Source organism: Amblyraja radiata, chromosome 3, assembly GCF_010909765.2.
Source record: "Amblyraja radiata isolate CabotCenter1 chromosome 3, sAmbRad1.1.pri, whole genome shotgun sequence".
Lineage (NCBI taxonomy): Eukaryota > Metazoa > Chordata > Chondrichthyes > Rajiformes > Rajidae > Amblyraja > Amblyraja radiata.
The window spans coordinates 31,433,002-31,454,172 of NC_045958.1; the positions used below are offsets into that span (position 1 = coordinate 31,433,002).

At 41.6% G+C, this 21,171-nt stretch overlaps 1 protein-coding gene across 1 annotated transcript in view; it reads right to left on the reverse strand.

Annotated features, from left to right (window-relative positions):
* The window catches only part of aldh7a1 (aldehyde dehydrogenase 7 family member A1), a 42,544-nt gene that overhangs the window by 14,667 nt on the left and 6,706 nt on the right, over positions 1 to 21,171 (reverse strand). The window contains exons 4-10 of the mRNA XM_033017539.1: positions 11,353 to 11,433; positions 9,944 to 10,067; positions 6,107 to 6,239; positions 4,943 to 4,987; positions 3,903 to 3,980; positions 2,456 to 2,553; positions 2,291 to 2,332 (exon numbers count right to left, since the gene is read on the reverse strand). Coding sequence (XP_032873430.1) covers positions 2,291 to 2,332; positions 2,456 to 2,553; positions 3,903 to 3,980; positions 4,943 to 4,987; positions 6,107 to 6,239; positions 9,944 to 10,067; positions 11,353 to 11,433 — 601 coding nt within the window. The remainder of the gene's footprint in view (positions 1 to 2,290; positions 2,333 to 2,455; positions 2,554 to 3,902; positions 3,981 to 4,942; positions 4,988 to 6,106; positions 6,240 to 9,943; positions 10,068 to 11,352; positions 11,434 to 21,171) is intronic.

Sequence of the window (21,171 nt, forward strand, 5' to 3'; positions counted from 1 at the left end):
CTTTTCATTGTTTTATTCATATAATCAGTATTAGGGAAGAGGTGATTTGTAACAGTGAAACTCCCAAGATATTTCTAACAGAGTATCGTCAACTCAATTAAGCAGATTAGGTAGAATGTGGGATAGTACATTAGAATTTGCAAACTTACTAATCATACCTTGAAATTCTCATCCAAATCATTGATATAGATGGCAAACAATAAAGGGCCCTGTACCTCTAGCCACAGGCCTCCAGTCTGATAAACAACTTTTCACCAACACCTAATGCTTCCTACCATGAAGCCAAACCATGTATCCATTTAGCTAAAGATAGACCAGGGCTCGAAATTAACGGTTGCCCAGTTGCCAATGGCCACCTAAAGTCCCACCGGGCAACCTAAAAGCCGTGTCATTTTGCCTGGCTTGGCAAGCACCCGGGACACCTGCCGTTCAACTCTGAGCGGGCCCCCCCTCTCTATCTCTCTCTCTGTCACTCTCCGTCTCCACCCGCCATCCGTGTTCGGGTCTCCGCTCTCCGCTCGCTCCTCATCCGCCGGCACGGCAGGCTGCCTTACACATGCGCACTGCTCCGGCCAGCACATCATCCCCTTGCACATGCGCACAACCACGGCCAGCACATCATCGGCCGCCCTGCACATGCGCACTGCCACGCAACTGGTCAGCACCAGGCACTTTCTTCCCCCCCTTAGCATTGTGGGAGATCTGGCTGCCATTGCTGTCTGGTCGCCGCCTCGCCGCAACCGCTGAAAACCAACGCAGAATCACTCCCTGGAGTAACTCTTGCTTCTTGGTTTCCTGGTCCTCCAAAAATATTCCAAATGGAATTTAAATTGGAGGTGGTGGAGGATCCATCACCAAACTCCAAACTCTGAACAATAGCAGCCTATTGCACTTTGTCTGTTTATTTATTATATATATAGACGCACTGAACTTTTATCACCTGTTCTGTATTATGTTTACATATTCTGTTGTGCTGCAGCAAGCAAGAATTTCATTGTCCTATCTGGGACACATGACAATAAAACTCTCTTGACTCTTGACTTGGACTTGGGAAAAAAAGAGCTACCTTAAATTTAGTAGCGTCTGGCTGGGTAACTATGGTAGGGTGAAGACTATTCCATGCTTTAATTGTGCAGGGGAACTCAATGGAGCAGCCAGTATCTCTGGATAGAAGAAATTGGGCAACATTTTGGGTAGAGACCCTTCTTTAGACTCACTCTGGTTTTAGTGTTTTTAGTTTAATTTAAAGATAGTGTGGAAAGAGGGCCTTCGGCCCACCGAGTGCACGCCGACCACCGATCACCCGTACACTAATTCTATCCCACACATTAACGACGTAAGTCAAGAATGTTTTATTCTCTCAGGTCCCAGTTGGAACAATGAAATCTGGGAGGGGGAGTTGAAGTGCTGAGGTACCGGGAGATCAGGTTAGTTATTGTGAACTGAGTGGAGGTGTTGTGTGAAGTGATCGCCAAGCCTGCGTTTGGTCTCACCGAGGTTGATCATACGCTGAATAATCCAACCACATTTTTGTTTGGAAATGGAAAGAAATAATAGAAATTGCATTCATTGCAACGTGTAAAAAGAGTTGAGATACTGTATTATAATTTTGCTGCATGCCATTGTGGTATATATCATGTCTTGATTGGTGAATATGTTTAGTTTGTGACTTTATTTGAAGCAGAAATAATATGAGAATGCTTCATTGAGCATAATTCCGACTGGTAACTACGCACTTCGTCCAAGCACATTATCGCACGCATCATCAAGCCGTCTTAAATGACCACCTAAACTGTCATTTGGCAACCTAAAAAGCTGCCTAGGTTGCCCGGCTGGCAACAGAGAAAAAAAGATGTGAGAGCCCTGTAGACACAAAATGCTGGACAGGCAGCATCTTTGGATAGAAGGAGATGCTGCCTGTCCCGCTGAGTTACTCCAGCATTTTGTGTCTATCTTTAGTTTAAACCAGCATCTGCAGTTCCTTTCTACACATCCAGTTAGCTAGCTCTCCCTGAATCCCAGGCGATCAAACCCTTTTGTACATGCATCAGACTCCAGGTTCCAAGTTCCCAAATGATAATAAGAAAATACTGTCAAATGAGTAAACGATGGGCTGAATTGCCTAATTCTCCTACTTTGTCTTATGAAATGAGATGCAAAATTTGTCCTAGATCTGAGAGTATTTTTTATTTGCCTTATGCAAGAGGAATTGGAAATAGAAAAAAATTCCAACCTGGCTCTATAGCTAAAGTGCTAAAATATTAGTTCTACAAATAATTCAATACTTTACCAATAATAGCATTATTGCCACCAAGCTCCAGAAGGTGTCGTCCTAAAAAGGAAAATAGAAGAGATAATTAATTTTCACATTCTATATTGATGAACAACCAATGCAATCCATTTTAAATTATCAAAGAAAAGTTAAACATCAGATACAGCGATAACAATCCCTTACCAAATCGCTCCTGAACTAGTAAAGAAACTTGTTTTCCAACATTTGTACTTCCAGTAAAGGACAAGAGATTTATTCGCTCATCTCTACTCATTGCAGTACTAAAAGCAATAAAGAGAGAAATTTAGAAAGACAATCATTTTCCAGAATACTCTATTATGTACTGATGAAAGTTTATCCAGTTGGCACCTGGCAAGTTTAATTAAACCAACGAGCAATTCTTCAATTCCAAGTCTGCCCCTGCTCTGCTAAGTCCTTGAACATGTCAACACCTCACAGGGAAGTGCAAATCAAACTCAGAATTCCTTGCAAGATGATTTGAGATTTCCATTCACACTATTAAGTCAACTTAAGGTCACAAGGACATTCTAGGTGAGCATGAAACAATTAGTCTATCCTCTGCGTCTTGATCACAACATCCTCCCCAGCAGCTTTTCACCACTATTACATCCTCCCCAGCAGCTTTTCACCACTATACACTTAATTTTAATTCTTATTTATCCATTCAATGTCAATGAGAAGGAGGGGGGGGGGGGGGGGGTCATGAGGAGTGAGCAGGAAGAGATAGGAAAAAAGGGGACAGGGATGCTGTCATCTATGAGGATGCTGCCAGGACTCGAGAGCCTGACTATATTGAGAGATTGAGCAGAGTAGGACTTTATTCCTTGGAGCACAAGAGGCTGAGGAGGTTGGACAGGCTTTTTTTTCCTCTCTCTCTCTTCTCTCCATGCAGATTTCTCTCATAGAATCATAAGAGAGATGAAACAATCATTTTGGTGCAACTCTCCATGTGACCAAGATACTCCATAAAAGCAGTTTCATTTTCCCACGCTTGGCCCATATCTCTCTAAATCTTTCCTATCCATTTACCTGTCCAAATGTTTTTTTAAATGCTGTGATAGTGCCTGCCTCAGTCACTTCCTCTAGCGGCACATTTGATATACCCACAATCCTTTGTATGGACAAAGTGTCCTTCGGGTTGCTGGTAAATTATTCCCCTCCCACCTTAAATCTTTGCCCTTTACTTCGTGATTCCCGCACCTTATCTATTTTCCTCGTGTTTCTATACATCTCTACAAGATCACCCCTCAACCTCCTGTGCTCTAATGAATAAAGTCCTAGCCTGCTCAATCTCTCCGAAGATCTTAGCCTCTCGAGTCCCTTTAATCTCCTCTCCGCAATTTGACCAAATGACCAGCCACCTTAAAATGGGCAACCTGCTCCAACTTTAAAAAAAACTATGCAATGCCGTGCCCACTCCCATTAAGTCAATTGAAGTTTGGAGCAAAATGCAGCAATGCACATTTAGAGCACTCACAAGGGAACAACAGACTGATTTAGTACTTTTGCTCTGGTGTGTAGTACAACAATAACCCAGATGACAACTGGATATATTTCAGGAGAATGAACTTCAGCATTTACTTTTGGTTAATATTCACAATTCACTTACCCAATGTCAGCACCTCCGCAGGTTAAGGAACAAATTGCTCCGGGTAATTTATTATCTTCCAAAACCTGTGCAACAATTCTGGAAAGAAAAACAAGAAACACCACTTGCAGAGTTAAAATTTAATTTCACTATTAGGGAGTGTAAAACCAAAGTGCAGCAGAGTGGCGCACCAGTTAGTGCTGTTGCCTCACAGCTACAGCAATGCAGGTTTGATTTCAATGTCAGTCGTTAATTTTGTGGCGTTTTTGTGTTACCTTTCCGAGGGGTTCCCCTGTGTTTCTTCCCACATCCCTTATACACGGTGGTAAGATAGGGAACTGTGACAGAATAAGTTGCAGAGCTACAGGGAAATAAAAAGGGGAATGCAATAGATGGGATTGCTCTGCTTGGAAATGGTCTGGACTCAATGGGTTAATTGGCCGACTGTATCTAGTTAAGAGAAACACTGTTTTAGTTGCCATGGCAGCCATTGATAAAAATGTAAACTTCTTTCTGCAGCTTTTTGGGTTACTGTTAAATAGATTGGAACAGGCCATTCAAGTAACTTATAGTACACTGCAATGATTATAAAATAGAAACATGTTGGATAGAAAAATGAATCTTAGAAAATTCAGTCAAGTTCACATAAATTTGGACCAGAAAGTTCATGACTGCAAGGTGCTCAAGGGGTAAACTAAGGACAGAGTGTAGACTTTAAATCTGGAACTGGGTTAGATTGGGAATTCAGTGATGTGCAAAATGTATAAAACCAACCTGAAAATGTAATTTAAGCTTAATATTTAAACCCCAAGTTAGCCCTTGGGACACAACTGTTCATCAACATTTGAAAGAGGAATGTTTTAATTGTTTTTAACCACATGTTTCAGCCCCCCCCTTCCCTCCCCCCCCCCCCCCCGCCCCTCCCCTCCCCTCCCCCTCCAAGTGTTTCCGACACTTCCTTTACATGCATGTAAAAAAGGGTCAATAAAGTCTTATGGAACAATTTTACTATTGTATTCTTGATGAACAAGGCCAAAACAACATCCCTGCATAAAGCTTACTTTGTTACAGCAACACTAGTGAGAGGTGTGGTTGGCGCTCCTTTCCTAGAAAAATAAAATGAATGGATAAAATTTTTTAATACATTTAAAATCTCAATAAATCACTGATAAAACCATGCTTAATGCCGGAAAAGCTTTTTTTTAAATGACATTATGTAAATTCCAGCAGTTGTTTGTTACAATGATATTACATTCATGGAGTCATACTGCATGTGAACAGGCCATTCAGCCCATCATGACCAAGCTTATCAATGGGCAACCAATTCAAAAATCAGCTGATTCCGTGTCTGGGAGTTTTCTGCTCAAACTTAATTGCAGTTAAAATTGCAAATGTTAATTATATCCTGTGGCGCCACCCAGTGGTTAGGCTACTCATTATACGAACCCTCAGCAGTCGGGGGTAGGGTCACGTGACTGGGTAATGGCGGGAAAGAGTTGGCACGGGGTTTAGTGGTGTGCCCTAGTATATATAAAGAACCCCGTGTCAACCTTCCCCCATTCGCATGTGTACCGTGATCAGCCATGATCATATCGAATGGCGGTGCAGGCTCGAAGGGCCGAATGGCCTACTCCTGCACCTATTTTTCTATGTTCTATGTTTCTATGTGTGTTGGTGTCTTTGCTTTGGCAATGAACATCTCTTTGATTCACCACGTGTGGCTTGCTTATTCGCCCGCCATAATCCCATCAAATGTAAAACTAACTCCCAGTACAAACTAAGCAATTTTGCCAAAATACTTTATTCTGCATTTATTGATGGAACTGTAAATTTGAAATAATATTTCTAGTATATACCCAGTTATAAAATTGCAAAATATAGAAGGCAATTCAGCCCCTCATGTGAATGCTGGCTTTTTCAAAGAATTTAATTTTGTATCACAGCCCAACTTTTTCAGCATCACCAAACAAATTGATTTTATAAAATTAGTTGGTTTCTATTACGTTATATATTTCTGACTGTTGTGTAATTTTTGCAAGATTAAAGTAAAAGACGAGAGCTAGAGTTATAACAATGGCTAGACTAGGAATTTTTCCAAAGATTACCTCATCATCTTGAATATTCATAAATCAGGTAACACACTCTAAATATAAACACTTTTATGATTTAAGACAAATATATCAATACAAAAAGCACATGAATGCAACACCGGCAAACTAACTTACCATAGGCAACAGTTTCCGCAGACAAGTGCAAGAGCATTGTTCCAGCCATAAACAGCCACTGGGAAGTTAAATGCAGTGATGATTCCTACCAGACCTAGTGGATTCCACTGTTCAATGAGAGCATGTCCTGGACCTTGGAAAGATTTTATGGAAAACAATGAAATATTGCTTGACACATTCTCCAATGTGATAAAAACCAAATTTCCTGATTTATAATTTCCTGATAGTTTTTCCAATAATTATATAATTTGTATGGGGTGGGACAGGGAATTCAATTCAACTGCCATTTAAGTATTGTGAGAGAAAGGGAGGAATCTCACAGACATTCCTTACCTGGCCTGTGAGTACATTCCCTTTCAATTAATCAAATGTACTTATTTTTAATCAGGAAAAGTCACTCCCAATACAACACTATTGAAATTAAGTTTAAAGATAGAGCATGGATACAGGCCCTACAGCCTACTGAGACCATATCAACCATCTGTCCATACCAGTTCTGTGTTATCCATTTTGTTATCCATTCCCACACATTGTGGGACAATTTACAGAGGGCAATTAACCTACAAACCCATGCATTTTTAGAGATGTAGGATGAAACCTGAGCATCCGGAAGAAACTCCACAGAGACAGCACCCGAGGGTAAGATCACACCCAAGATCAGGATCAAACCTGGGCCTCTGGCACTGTGAGGCAGCTGCTCAACTAACTGCACCACTGTGCCACCCTATTTAATTACCAATAGATTAAACCAAGTTGTTATTAATGAACCGTGTTGCAATTAGTTTAGTTTAAAGATACAGCATGGAAACAGGCCCTTCAGCCCACCGAGCTGCGCTGACCAGCGATCTCCGCACATTAACGCTATTCTGCACATACTACGGCCCATTTACAAATCTGTATGTCTTTAGAGTGTGGGAGGAAACCGGAGATCCAGGAGAAAAGCCACACCGGTCACGGGGAGAACGTTTAAACACCGTACAGACAAGCACTGTGTTCAGGATCAAAACCAGATCTCTAGTGCTTTAGGGCAGCAACTCTATCGCTGCACCACCGTGCTGCCCAATTAAACTGATATCAAAATGATCCGATTTAAATATAGGATGAGAAATTAGGCAAACTATATTTTTTTCAACTCTGCCTCCTGCACAGCCTCCAAACCAATGTTTTCTCAGTCTCCATAATATTTACTCCAATGAAATTTTCCTCAGAAATGTCTCCTGGATGGTATTATACTTTCTGAACCATGGTTGGCAGAGACCTTGACTGGATCTCATCTATTTCCCCCACACCTCTGCTCTCATCCATTCTTCTGGATGGAACAAAGATAGAGTTCCGTTAGTCTTCACCTTCCATCCTGTAAATAAGCAAACTGTACAATCTGGAGTTCAAGATCATCTTTAATTGGTACCAATAGTATAGCGGTACAGCAGGTCGTTAGTTCACCGTTACTGCTTCCAAGACTGACCAGTGTAGGAAGTGGGTGTTAGTATGAATCATACAGTAAGGTGGGGTTAGTGATGCTATTTCTACTATGATTGGTTCACATGCAATAATCAATCTACATCCTTCCCCGTAAAGAGCGAATATAGTTAAACACGCATGCAGCTAGAATTCAAACATACTCGCCATATCTGTCAGGCGGTCTACAAATACGGCCTGAACGCGTACGGACCAACCCCTCTCCCTCTTCGCCAGAAAAGTTAGAGGGAGGCGGTGAACCCGGAAGTGAGAAAGCAACAGGAGACACTCGTGGTGACCGACAGGGGGAGCATGCGGGAGAGGTAGTGTTGTTGTTAGTCATAGTCACTGGACGTGGTGGAGTCAGGGACATGCTGGAACTGGTGGTGGCCACAGCAGCAGACGGCTGGAATAGTAGAGGCGGAGTGAAAGGATCAGCCGGTGGGGGACGTGGTTCCTTCACAGCCAGCAAGTGTTGGCGACTCCGACGGTACAAGGCACCCTCGATGTCAACAAGGTAGATTCGGGGTTCTTTGGACGGGCCATCAACGTAACCTAGACGGGGATGTCCCAAAGTAGTTTGCAAATGGAAGACCTGGTCCGGCAGTGGTGGTTTAAGTGGTTTGCTGGACTTAGAAACATAGAAACATAGAAAATAGGTGCAGGATTAGGCCATTCGGCCCTTCGAGCCTGCACCGCCATTCAATATGATCATGGCTGATCATCCAACTCAGTATCCTGTACCTGCCTTCTCTCCATACCCCCTGATCCCTTTAGCCACAAGGGCCACATCTAACTCCCTCTTAAATATAGCCAATGAACTGGCCTCAACTACCTTCTGCGGCAGAGAATTCCAGAGATTCACCACTCTCTGTGTGAAAAAAGTTTTCTTCATCTCGGTCCTAAAAGATTTCCCCCTTATCCTTAAACTGTGACCCCTTGTTCTGGACTTCCCAACATCGGGAACAATCTTCCTGCATCTAGCCTGTCCAACCCCTTAAGACTTGTCATGTGATCGTTTCTGGATGTTGTGTTTCTCCTGGATGTGCTTCTGGATCGTGGCTGGCTTCAGCACCTGTGGCTCCAGCTTCTGCTGGGCGATTGGTATCGGTGGTCTCGTTGTTCTGGACATCAGGCTTTGGGCTGGCGAGCCCAGGACCCCGTCTCGAGCGATGTTTCTGAGGTTTAAAAGGTCGAGGTGCACATCCGACTTGGCTAGGTGGGCGCATTCCATTAGCTGTTTTGCGCTTCTGACGGCCCGTTCAGCGAGCCCGTTACTTTGTGGGTATTCGGGGCTGCTCGTGACATGGTGGAAATTCCATCGGTTGGCAAAGTGTTTGAACGCGTGGCGTATAAATTGTCTTCCATTGTCGGTTTGCAAGCGGACAGGTGCGCCGAATGTGGTGAAGTGTCTCTGTAGCTTTTGAATGACCATTTCTGATGTGATAGAGGGCAGTAAATCAAGTTTGAACCAGTTCGTATGCGTACGGACCAACCCCTCTCCCTTCTGGTCTCCAACTGGAGGTGTGGGTTCGTATCTCACTTCTGACACCATGTAAATAATCAAGCTGTACAATCTGGAGTTCAAGATCATCTTTAATTGGTACCCATAGTATAGCGGTACAGCAGGTTGTTAGTTGTTAGTTCATCGTTACCGCTTCCAAGACTGACCAGTATAGGAAGTGGGTGTTAGTATGAATCATACAGTAAGGTGGGGTTAGTGATGCTATTTCTACTATGATTGGTTCACATGCAATAACCAATCTACACATCCCAACAATTTTGACATTGTTCCTAAACATTACATACAGTAAGCATATGACAATACCTACGACTTGATATTTGTATTGTTGAAGGGATTATTGATCATAACAGTAGTGTGAATTAAAACAGTTACACAATTTACTATGATGACTATGTTTTAACTAACTGTAGAATATTTTGCAGTTGACTCAATTAATCCCAATGTCATGTGTCAACCTTCCTGACGGCAAAATAGTTGTAAAATAACTGCAATTTGTTACCCATAAACCAAGCTAAACATTTACTTTCAAGCATGTATACCTTTGGGCAATAGTAAATTACAGGAATGAACATGGAAAGTTGTTCACAATAACCTGATGATCATTGCAAAGTGAAAAATATTTCCGGGTAAGAATCTAAACACTTGCCTGCTATTTTCAAACATAAGATTCCTGGCTCTCAGGGTGAAACAGCATTACCCATGTTGGATTATTTATTTAGGATTATTTCTGTTTTTGCATCTCAACTGCAGCTTTTACTTGACTGAATGTATTAAATGGTAGAGACACGAACAAAAGAACAATAAAATCAGCATTCACACCACTATTAAGGTCTGAAACATGTGGTCACACTTACGTTCAGATGGTAGTACAGGTCCTCCAAACATTCGTGATAATCCAACCGCATAGTCACAAATATCTATATATTCTTGAACTTCTCCTACCCCTTCAATAGAAATTTTCCCCATCTCCAAAGAAACCTTAAAATGTCAAAAGGAAAAAGTCAAAATAGAATTTGATTGTTTACAGATAACAAATTAGGCTCTTAGAGTTGTGACTGTTCAGGCTCCTATTCTGGATTGCAAATCCTTTCAATGTCATAAATCAGACCCCATAGATACTTCTATAAATGCCCTGAAATAGCAGCCTCTTGCAAAGTCAATTTTCCATTTCAATTTTCACATTATTAGACTAAAATTGAACATGGAAAAACCTCACTATAAATTTATTAAAATGCATAATTCCAGTATAGTCTCAAAGATAAAGACAGAACTAAAATACTTTCGTCTATATACTTGCTGAAATGTTCTAAAGTGCCCCAAAAAGTGGCAGCTAATTTGCACAAAGCAGATAATCACTTTTGATATTTTTGGTTGTGTGATTCAAAGGAACAATTGTGCTGGATTCAGGAAAACATTTCCCAAATTTTACTCAAAATCTTACATTACTAATCAGTTATACACACACTCCTCAAACTGACTTTAACCTGTCTTTTCTCTGCAAACCAAAGCAAAAATTCAAACCAATTCCCTTAAAAAAGAGAGAGAAATAATCAAATCAGACTGATAAATCATCCAGCTGAAATGTTGACTTTTTTTTTTTTTTTTTTTAAACCTTCTGATATATGGAGACCCCAACTTAAATAGATCACCACAACACATTTGCTTCCTCAAAATTCCAACCCTCTGACTGAATAACTGTTAGAATGAATATAAAATAAAAATAAATCTAATACTACTGTGGAATTCTCTGCCACAGAAGGTAGTTGAGGCCAGTTAATTGGCTAGATTTAAGAGGGAGTTAGATGTGGCCCTTGTGGCTAAAGGGATCAGGGGGTATGGAGAGAAGGCAGATACAGGATACTGAGTTGTATGATCAGCCATAATCATATTGAATGGCGGTGCAGGCTCGAAGGGCTGAATGGCCTACTCCTGCACCTATTTTTCTATGTTTCTACTATATTTTGTCTTTCTCCCCCCCCCTCCCCCTCTATGAAAGTAATTTGGGACAATTCTATTGTCTCATCTGCTTTACCATTGTCAGCTATTGGGTGATTGTTGAATTTCTTTGAAGAAAATTTCAAAATGATTTTAGGTTTTTATACTTCATTTTACTTGCTTGTTCCTGCTGATGTCGCCAAGATGACATTGCAAAACAATACTATCAAGGCTATTAATAAAATCAACTTGAAATGGTGAAATATTCGTCTACAATTTATATTTTTCTAAAGAGAAAACATACAATGGTTTATCAAATTTCACCTACCAGGTTGCCCAGGATTTTAAGTTTCTTTCTGAGAGCATCACCAATTTGTCGCACTATTTCTCCTCTTTTTGGTGCTGGAATCTGTACAACATCAAAACGTAAAATTACACAAAGCTGGGTGGCAGCGTGAACTGTGAGGAGGATGCTATGGGAATGCAGGGTGACTTGGACAGGTTGGGGTAGTGGGCAGATGCGTGGCAGATGAAGTTTAATGTAAATAAATGTGAGGTTATCCACTTTGGTAGCAAAAACAGGAAGGCAGATTACTATCTAAATGGCGTCAAGTTGGGAAAAGGGGAAGTACAACGGGATCTGGGGGTCCTTGTACATCAGCCTATGAAAGTAAGCATGCAGGTGCAGCAGGCAGTGAAGAAAGCGAATGGCATGTTGGCCTTTATAACAAGAGGAATCGAATATAGGAGCAAAGTTGTACAAAGCCCTAATGAGACCACACCTGGAGTATTGTGTGCAGTTTTGGTCCCCTAATTTGAGGAAGGACATTCTTGCTATTGAGGGAGTGCAGAGTAGGTTTACAAGGTTAATTCCCGGGATGGCGGGACTGTCATATGTTGAGAGAATGGAGCAGCTGGGCTTGTACACTCTGGAGTTTAGAAGGATGAGAGAGGATCTTATTGAAACATACAAGATTGTTAAGGGCTTGGACTCGCTAGAGGCAGGAAACATGTTCCCGATGTTGGGGGAGTCCAGAACCAAAGGCCACAGTTTAAGAATAAGGAGTAAGCCATTTAGAATGGAGACGAGGAAACACCTTTTCTCACAGAGAGTGGTGAGTTTGTGGAATTCTCTGCTTCAGAGGGCAGTGGAGACGGGTTCTCTGGATGCTTTCGAGAGCTAGATAGGGCTCTTAAAAATAGCGGCGTCAGGGGATATGGGGAGAAGGCAGGAACGGCGTACTGATTGGGGATGATCAGCCATGATCACATTGAATGGCGGTGCTAGCTCGAAGGGCCGAATGGCCTACTCCTGCACCTATTGTCTATTGTAAATTGTATTTTGGTCGCCTGAGTCTGCATTTCAACATATTAAATGATCGGCTCTCTGAAAAACGCTGAATTATTTTTATAACCTTTTAAAAACATTGAAACAAAATATCAGTTAGAACATTAACTACACGCATAATCTGATGAAGGACAGATACTGTAGTCAGCCTTACTTGAACTATGTTTGGTCATCTTCCCGGTAATATTTAAAGCACTATTTTAAAAAAAAATGTTTAAGCACAATGATTGATTGCGTGTGTGAAATGTTTATTTGGACCAACCCAAACGAATTGCGGCCAATGTTTTTTTTCCTCCGTTTTGATTTATTGCTATTCACATAGAACATAGAACAGTACAGAATAGGAACAGTAGAAACAAACAACTCCACGTGTTGGTTGATACACAAAAGGACAGAGTGCTGGAGCACACAAAATTGCTGGAGGAACTCAGCGGGTGCAGCAGCATCTATGGAGCGAAGGAAATAGGCGACGTTTCGGGCCGAAACCCTTCTTCAGACTGATGGGGGGTGGGGAAAGAAAGAAGGAAAAAGGGGAGGAGGAGGAGCCCGAGGGCGGGCGGATGGGAGGGTGTGAGGAGACAGCTAGAGGGTGAAGGAAGGGGAGGGGACAGCACAGGCTAACCAAATTGGGGGAATTCAATGTTGATGCCATAAGGGCGCAAGGACCCCAGACGGAATATGAGGTGCTGTTCCTCCAATTTCCGCTGTTGCTCACTCTGGCAATGGAGGAGACCCAGGACAGAGAGGTCGGATTGGGAATGGGAGGGGGAGTTGAAGTGCTGAGCCACCGGGAGGTCAGGTAGGTTAAGGCGGACTGAGCGAAGGTGTTCGGCGAAACGGTCGCCCAACCTACGCTTGGTCTCACCGATGTAAATTAGCTGACATCTAGAGCAGCGGATGCAGTAGATGAGGTTGGAGGAGATACAGGTGAACCTTTGTCGCACCTGGAACGACTGCTTGGGACCTTGAATGGAGTCGAGGGGGGAGGTGAAGGGACAGGTGTTGCATTTCTTGCGGTTGCAACGGAAAGTGCCCGGGGAGGGGGTGGTGCGGGAGGGAAGGGAAGAATTGACGAGGGAGTTGCGGAGGGAGCAGTCTTTGCGGAAGGCAGACATGGGGGGAGATGGGAAGATGTGGCGAGTGGTGGGGTCACGTTGGAGGTGGCGGAAATGGCGGAGGATTATGTGTTGTATTTGCCGGCTGGTGGGGTGAAAGGTGAGGACCAGAGGGACTCTGCCCTTGTTGCGTGTGCGGGGATGGGGAGAGAGAGCAGTGTTGCGGGGTATGGATGAGACCCTGGTGTGAGCCTCATCTATGGTGGCGGAGGGGAATCCCCGTTCCCTGAAGAACGAGGACATTTCCGATGCCCTGGTATGAAATGTCTCATCCTGGGAACAGATGCGGCGTAGGCGGAGGAATTGGGAGTAGGGGATAGAGTCTTTACAGGGGGCAGGGTGGGAAGACGTGTAGTCCAGATAGCCATGTGAGTCAGTGGGTTTATAATGTATGTCGGTCAGGAGTCTGTCCCCTGCGATGGAGATGGTGAGGTCAAGGAATGGTAGGGAAGTGTCGGAAATCGTCCAGGTGTATTGGAGTGCCGGATGGAAGTTGGTGGTGAAGTGGATGAAGTCAGTCAGTTGTGTGTGGGTGCAGGAGGTGGCACCAAAGCAGTCGTCAATGTAGCGGAGGTAGAGGTCGGGGATGGGGCCCTGGTACGCATCGAACAAGGATTGTTCAACGTACCCGACAAAGAGGCAGGCGTAGCTGGGGCCCATGCGTGTGCCCATAGCTACGCCTTGTGTTTGGAGGAAATGGGAGGAGTCAAATGTAAAGTTATTGAGGGTGAGGACCAACTCCGCTAAGCGGAGGAGAGTGTCAGTGGCTGGGTAAAGGTTGCTCCTCTGGTCGAGGAAGAACCGGAGGGCTTTGAGGCCATCCTGGTGGGGGATGGAGGTGTAGAGTGACCGGACATCCATGGTGAAGATGAGGGGGTGAGGGCCCAGAGAGTGGAATGCGTGGAGGCGGCGGAGAGTGTCTGAGGTGTCTAGAACAAAGGTGGGGAGGGATTTGACCAAGGGGGATAGGATGGAGTCAAGGTATGTGGAGATGAGTTCGGTGGGGCACGAACACGCAGAGACAATGGGTCTGCCGGGAGAGCCAGGTTTGTGGATTTTGGGGAGAAGGTAAAAACGGGCCGTGCGGGGCTGGGGAACGATGAGTTTGGAGGCTTGGTCAGGTAGGGCGTGGGAATTGATGAAGTCGGTGATGGTGCTAGAAATGGTGGCCTGGTGCTCGTCAGTGGGGTCATGGTCCAAGGGTAAGTAGGAGGAGGTGTCCGAGAGTTGGCGCGTGGCCTCAGCTTTGTAGAGATCGACGCGCCAGACTACCACGGCACCTCCCTTGTCGGCTGGTTTGATGACCCAGTCTGGGTTTTTGCGGAGAGATTCGATGGCAGTGCGTTCAGAGGGGGAAAGATTGGAGTGAGACAGGGGAGTGGAGAAGTTGATGCGGTTGACGTCGCGGCGGCAGTTCTGAATGAAGAGTTCCAGAGCCGGGACTTTCTGAGGGGGGTTCCACGAGGAGGGGGTGCGTTGGAGACGGGAAAAGGGGTCATCATTAGGGGGCGAGGACTCCTTCCCATGAAAGTGCGCTGTGAGGCGGAGACGACGGTAGAAGCTCTCCAAGTCATGGTGGGCGCGGAACTCATTGAGATGGGGACGGAGGGGGACAAAGGTGAGACCTCTGCTGAGGACAGACCGTTGGGTGGGGGAGAGGGGGAGGTCGGGGGGGATGGTGAACACCCGGCAGGGGTGGGAGTTGGGGCCAGAGGAAGGCAGGTGGGTAGACTGGGTACGGGGTTGTGGGTGTTGGAGGGGTGGTGGGTGGTCAGGGGGTGGGGGGGAGAGAGGGCTGTAAGGTGGGTGGGGAAGAGCGGGTGTGACATGGTTGGGGGGGGATGGGGGAGGGTCAGTGGAGCGGCCACTGAGGTTAGCACGGCTGGGCAGACGGGCGCTAGGACCCGGTGGAATTAAATCGAGGAGAGTGGGAGTAAGCAGCGTGAAGGCTGCAGGCCCAGTGCAGAGTGCTGGAGCAGCTCGGCAGGTCAGGTAGTATCTCTGGAGACTATGGTTAGGTGATGTGTCGGGTCGAGACCCTTCTTCAGACAGGTGCAATCACCTACGATGTCTGTGCCAGTCATGATGCCTAGACCAACTCTTATCTGCCTGCACATACAGTATTCCACATCCCTCCATTCCTTGCATATCCATCCAACTACCTAAAAGTCACTTAAATGCCACTATCTGCCTCCACCACCAGCTCTGGCAGCACATTCCAGCCACTCTGTGTAGTAAAATGCCCTGCAGATGATAAACTTTGCCACTCTCACCTTAAAGCTATGCAATTATCAAGAAAGCTCATCAGCGCCTCTACTTCCTGAGAAGATTACGGAGAGTCGGTTTATCAAGGAGGACTCTCTCTAACTTCTATAGGTGCACAGTAGAGAGCATGCTGACCGGTTGCATCGTGGCTTGGTTCGGCAACTTGAGCGCCCTGGAGAGGAAAAGACTACAAAAAGTAGTAAACACTGCCCAGTCCATCATCGAGGAGATTTATCGCAGTCGCTGCCTCAAAAAGGCTGGCAGTATCATCAAAGACCCACACCATCCTAGCCACACACTCATCTCCCTGCTACCTTCAGGTAGAAGGTACAGGAACCTGAAGACTGCAACAACCAGGTTCAGGAATAGCTACTTCCCCACAGCCATCACGCTATTAAACCTGGCTCGGACAAAACTCTGATTATTAATAACCCATTATCTGTTATTTGCACTTTATCAGTTTATTTATTCATGTGTGTATATATTTATATTATGGTATATGGACACACTGATCTGTTATGTAGTAAATGCCTACTATGTTCTGTGTGCTGAATCCCCCTCCCCCTCCCCCCCCCCACCCCCCACCACCACCGCCACCACATAAAAAAGAATAGACCTTCAAACAAAAAACTTTTTTTTTCTTTTTTTTAAAAATTTATTTATTAGAAGTAGACATATTATAAAATGTAGTTACATATTATAGTAAAAAAACTTTTCATATACATCAGTCATACATTATTAAAATTTCCCATTATCAATTACTTCTGCTTCTAGTGTTTTTATTTTTTATAGAAAGAGGAAAAAAGAGAGGGTAGAAAGTTACAAAAAAAAAAAAAAAAAAAAAAAAAACACAACAGAAAAACAAGGGAGGTGGAATGGGTTACCTGTAATACATCAATGGCGATAGGTTCGTAGGTCATAAAGTATAGCTTTTCATCTATTCCTGAGTTCAAGTTTCAGTTGGGTCCTCGTGCTGTGCCAATCTATCCCTTCAGATAGTTAATGAATGGAGCCCAAATTTTATGGAAAAGATCTTGTTTGTCCATTAAGACAAGTCTAATTCTTTCTAAGTATAGGGTCTCCGACATTTCCGTAATCCATTTTAATTGTGGGGGTTGTAGGGCCTTTCCAAAATTTTAATATTAATTTTTTTCCGGTTATTATACTGTAGTTGAGGAAATTTCTTTGGTTTGTTGTGAGTGTTAAGCTTTGTTCTGATATTCCAAGTATTATTAATTTTGTGTCTGGGTCCAGTTTTGTATTAATAACTTCTGAAGTTATTTCAAAAATATCAGTCCAGAAATGTTTAAGTTTTATACAGTTTGCAAACGTATGTGTTAAATTAGCCTCTAAATGTAGACATTTATCACAAATAGGAGAGATTTGTGGGAAGATTCTATTTAGTTTTATTTTAGAGAAGTGGAGTCTATGTAAGACCTTGAATTGTATTAAAGTATGTCTGGCATTTAATGAACATTGATGTATTTGTTGTAAACTTTCGTCCCACATATCTTTCGTGATAGGATGACCTATTTCATTTTCCCATTTGTATCTATATGGTTCGGTCGGTGGTACCTCGTTGTTTAGTAGGGTGTTATAAATATAAGCTATTAGTTTTTCAGTATTAGGATGCTTGTTCAGACATTCATCAAGAATTTCTGATTCCCTATTCCTGTAGACTTGTGTATTAGATTTAACATAATCTCTAATTTGTAGATATCTGAAGAAATTATTTGAGTGCAGTCCATAATTCTGTTGTAACTCTTGAAATGAAAGAAAAGTATCTTTCCCATAAAGATGTCCTATATTTTTGATTCCATAATTGTTCCATTGTGTGAAACCTTTGTCCATAAAGGATGATTTGAATAAAGGATTATTTACCATGGGAAGGCAGAGTGGTATATTATTCAATTTTAAATCTTTTTTTATTTGTTTCCAAATTCGTATTCCACTATGTATTATGGGGTTTTCTTTATAGGTTTTTTTGTGCAGTTTTGTGGGGGTAAATATGATCGGTCCAATTTCAAAAGGTAGACAGTCTTCCTTTTCCATCATTAGCCAATCTGGTTGTTGATCCATTTCTTCCAGCCAGAAATTCATGTTTTTAATATGGACTGCCCAAAAATAAAATAAGAAATTTGGCAAAGCCAGACCTCCATTTATCTTTGATTTACATAAATGTTTTTTACTTATTCTATGATTCTTATAATCCCAGACAAAACTTGTAACAATGGAATCGACTTTTTTGAAAAAAAGTTTTTGGGATATATATCGGAATTAATTGAAGTAGGTACAGCAGTTGCGGTAAAAAAATCATTTTTATAGCATTAATTCTCCCAAGCATAGAAATGGGGAGTGTTTTCCAGTATTGAATATTCTTATGTAGTTTATTCAGTAAGGGTGGGAAATTTAGTTTAACTAAAGAGGTATGTCTTAGTTACATAGATTCCTATTTAAATTTATCTTTAACTATTTTAAAAGGGGATTGTTGTATTGTATGTAAATTGAATTTTGTTATTGGCATGATTTCGCTTTTATTCCAATTAATTCTATATCCCGAAAACTGACCAAATTGAGTTATTAGATTTAATAGGTTTGGAATACTAGTTTCTAATTTTGTAATATATATTAGTATATCATCTGCATATAAGGAGATTTTATTCCTTGTGTCTCTAGTATTGTATCCAAATATTCCTGGATGGTTTCTAACACTTTCTGCTAGGGGTTCGATTGCAAGAGCAAATAATAGTGGGGATAGTGAGCATCCTTGTCTACAGCCTCTAGAGAGATTAAATTTAGTTGATAACATTTTGTTTGTTAATATTCTAGCTGTTGGATTAGAATATAACAATTTAACCCGTACAGTACTTCTCTCCTAGTTGAAATTTTTCCATCACCGAAAATAAATATGGCCATTCTACCTGGTCAAATGCTTTTTCAGCATCTAACGAGATAATTGCTAGCTCTGCGTTAGGGATTCTATTGGAGTATATAATATTAAATAATCTTCTCAGATTATAAAATGAATACCGTTTGGGGATAAACCCTGTTAGGTCGGGATGTATTAATTTGCTGATCACTAAGCTCAATCTATTAGATAGAATCTTAGTTAATATTTTCTGATCAGTATTTAAGAGGGCTATAGCTCTGTATGAACCTGGGTCTTCAAGATCCTTGTCCGTTTTTGGTATAAGTATGATTGTAGATTCATTTAGAGTTTCTGGGAGTTTCTGTTGAGTATAAGCGTATTTGTACATTGTCTGTAGGCGTGGGGAAAGCAAATCATAATTTTTTTTATAAAATTCCGAATTTAGACCATCGGGTCCTGCCGACTTTCCGTTTTTTAAGGACTTTATTGATTCTTCAATGTCTTTTATCGTAATTTCAGCCCCTAGCAATTCTCTCTCTTTCTGATCTAGACCCGCAAACTTACAATTCTGTAAAAATGTTTCCATTCCCGTTGATTGTTCTGTTATTTTAGATGAATACAATTTTTGGTAGTATTGTAGAAATCTATCATTAATATCTTTAGGCAGTGTTAATGTTTCTCCCTTGTCTGTTCTAATTTTGTATATTGTTTTTTCCCCATCCAATTTGCGAAGTTGACGCGCTAATAGTTTTTGTGGTTTGTCACCAAATTCAAAATTTAATTGTTTTGTATGTTGATAAAGTTTTATAACTTGGTCTGAATAAATCTTGTTTAATTTATATTTCAATACTGCAATTTTATTGTGTTTTATCGTGGATGGTGCTGCTGCATTTTCTGTGTCTAATTGCTTTATTTCCATTTCCAGTTTCTGTTGTTTGGCCCTATTCTCTTTATTAAAAATGATTGGGAAGAAATTAATGCTCCTCGTACAAATGCTTTAAATGTTTCCCAAAGAAGGGAGGCAGAGATTTCAGGGCTATCGTTAGCCTCAAAAAACATTTTAATCTGTTTTACTAGGTATTCATTACAGGACTTATCTTTTAAGATTTGGGGATTAAATCTCCATTGTGACTGTGTCTCTGCCATTCCGTTTACTTTGATCATAAATGTTAATGGAGCGTGGTCTGAGATTATGATGTTATGATATTGTGAGATAGGTAAATGGGATAAGTTTTGAATCTACTAAAAAATAGTCTATCCTTGAGTAAGTTTTATGTACTGGTGAGTAAAATGAATATTCTCAGCCCGATGGATTTTCAATTCTCCAAACGTCCTTAATATTAGTAGTATTAATGTATGAATTTAAAAATTCACTTGATCGAGATTTTAGTTTTCTTTGAGTTGATGATCTATCCAAACAAGCATCCAAAGTGCAATTTAAATCTCCACCGATTATTAAGTTTTGTTGTGTACCTTCCGGGATATTGTTAAGAATTCTCTTAAAAAACAGAGGGCTATCAAAATTTGGTCCATACACATTGAGGAGAGTCACCTTTTTAAGTATAACTCCCCTATTATTACAATATATCTGCCTTCAATGTCTTCTATCGTTGATATATGTTTAAAGGGTATACCTTTACGAATTAATATTGCAACACCTCTTGATTTATGTGAGAATGAAGAGTGGTGCGCTTTAGCAATCCATTTTGCTTTCAATCTGTGTTGTGCTTCCTTTTTAAGATGTGTCTCCTGGAGAAATATTATATCTGTTTTCAATGATTTTAAATGAGCCAACACTTTGCCTCTCTTGATAGGTTCATTAATTCCCTTAACATTCCAACTACAGAATTTAATTCCCTCACCCCCAATTTTTATATTCATGTCTTGCATCTTGTGATTAAGTGGTAGAGCAGATGATTCAGCACACTCAACCCTACCTTATACTTGAACATCAGGTAGATGAATTTTAGGTCACGTCTGTTTTCCATCCGAACATAGCTCCTTAAATAAAATATGCAATTCCATTCCAAATACAAAATATAATATGATATAAGATAAAAAAGGTGATAGCAAATAGGGTTAGTAAAGTGTGGAAAGTAAAAAAGGAAAGCAACTACAACTACAATTAGTGCAGTTATGGATAGCCACCCTAATGTGGCTAAGCATCTATGGACTTCCGTAGCTTTTGGTTTATAAAAATACTAGCTCCGTACTTTCCTTGAAAGGAAAGTTTCCAATTCGATGCATACAATTTGTGGGGGGGGGAAAGAAATATTGATTATATTCCATTAATGGTATAATTAGTAGTCTCAAATTGAAAAGTTAGTTTTGTATAATATAAACATTTATCAAAGAATAATCAAAAACGAAAACATCAGAGAGAGAGCCACCAAACATTTCTCATTATAAAATACCTGAATCATACTTTACTTATATTTCATACTTTTAGTTAATTCTTAAATAATCTAAATAATCTTATTATCATTAGTTAGTGTTAGTTAATATTCTTGATTATTAATAGTTGTTAGAGGTTAGTACTAGAATGTTAGT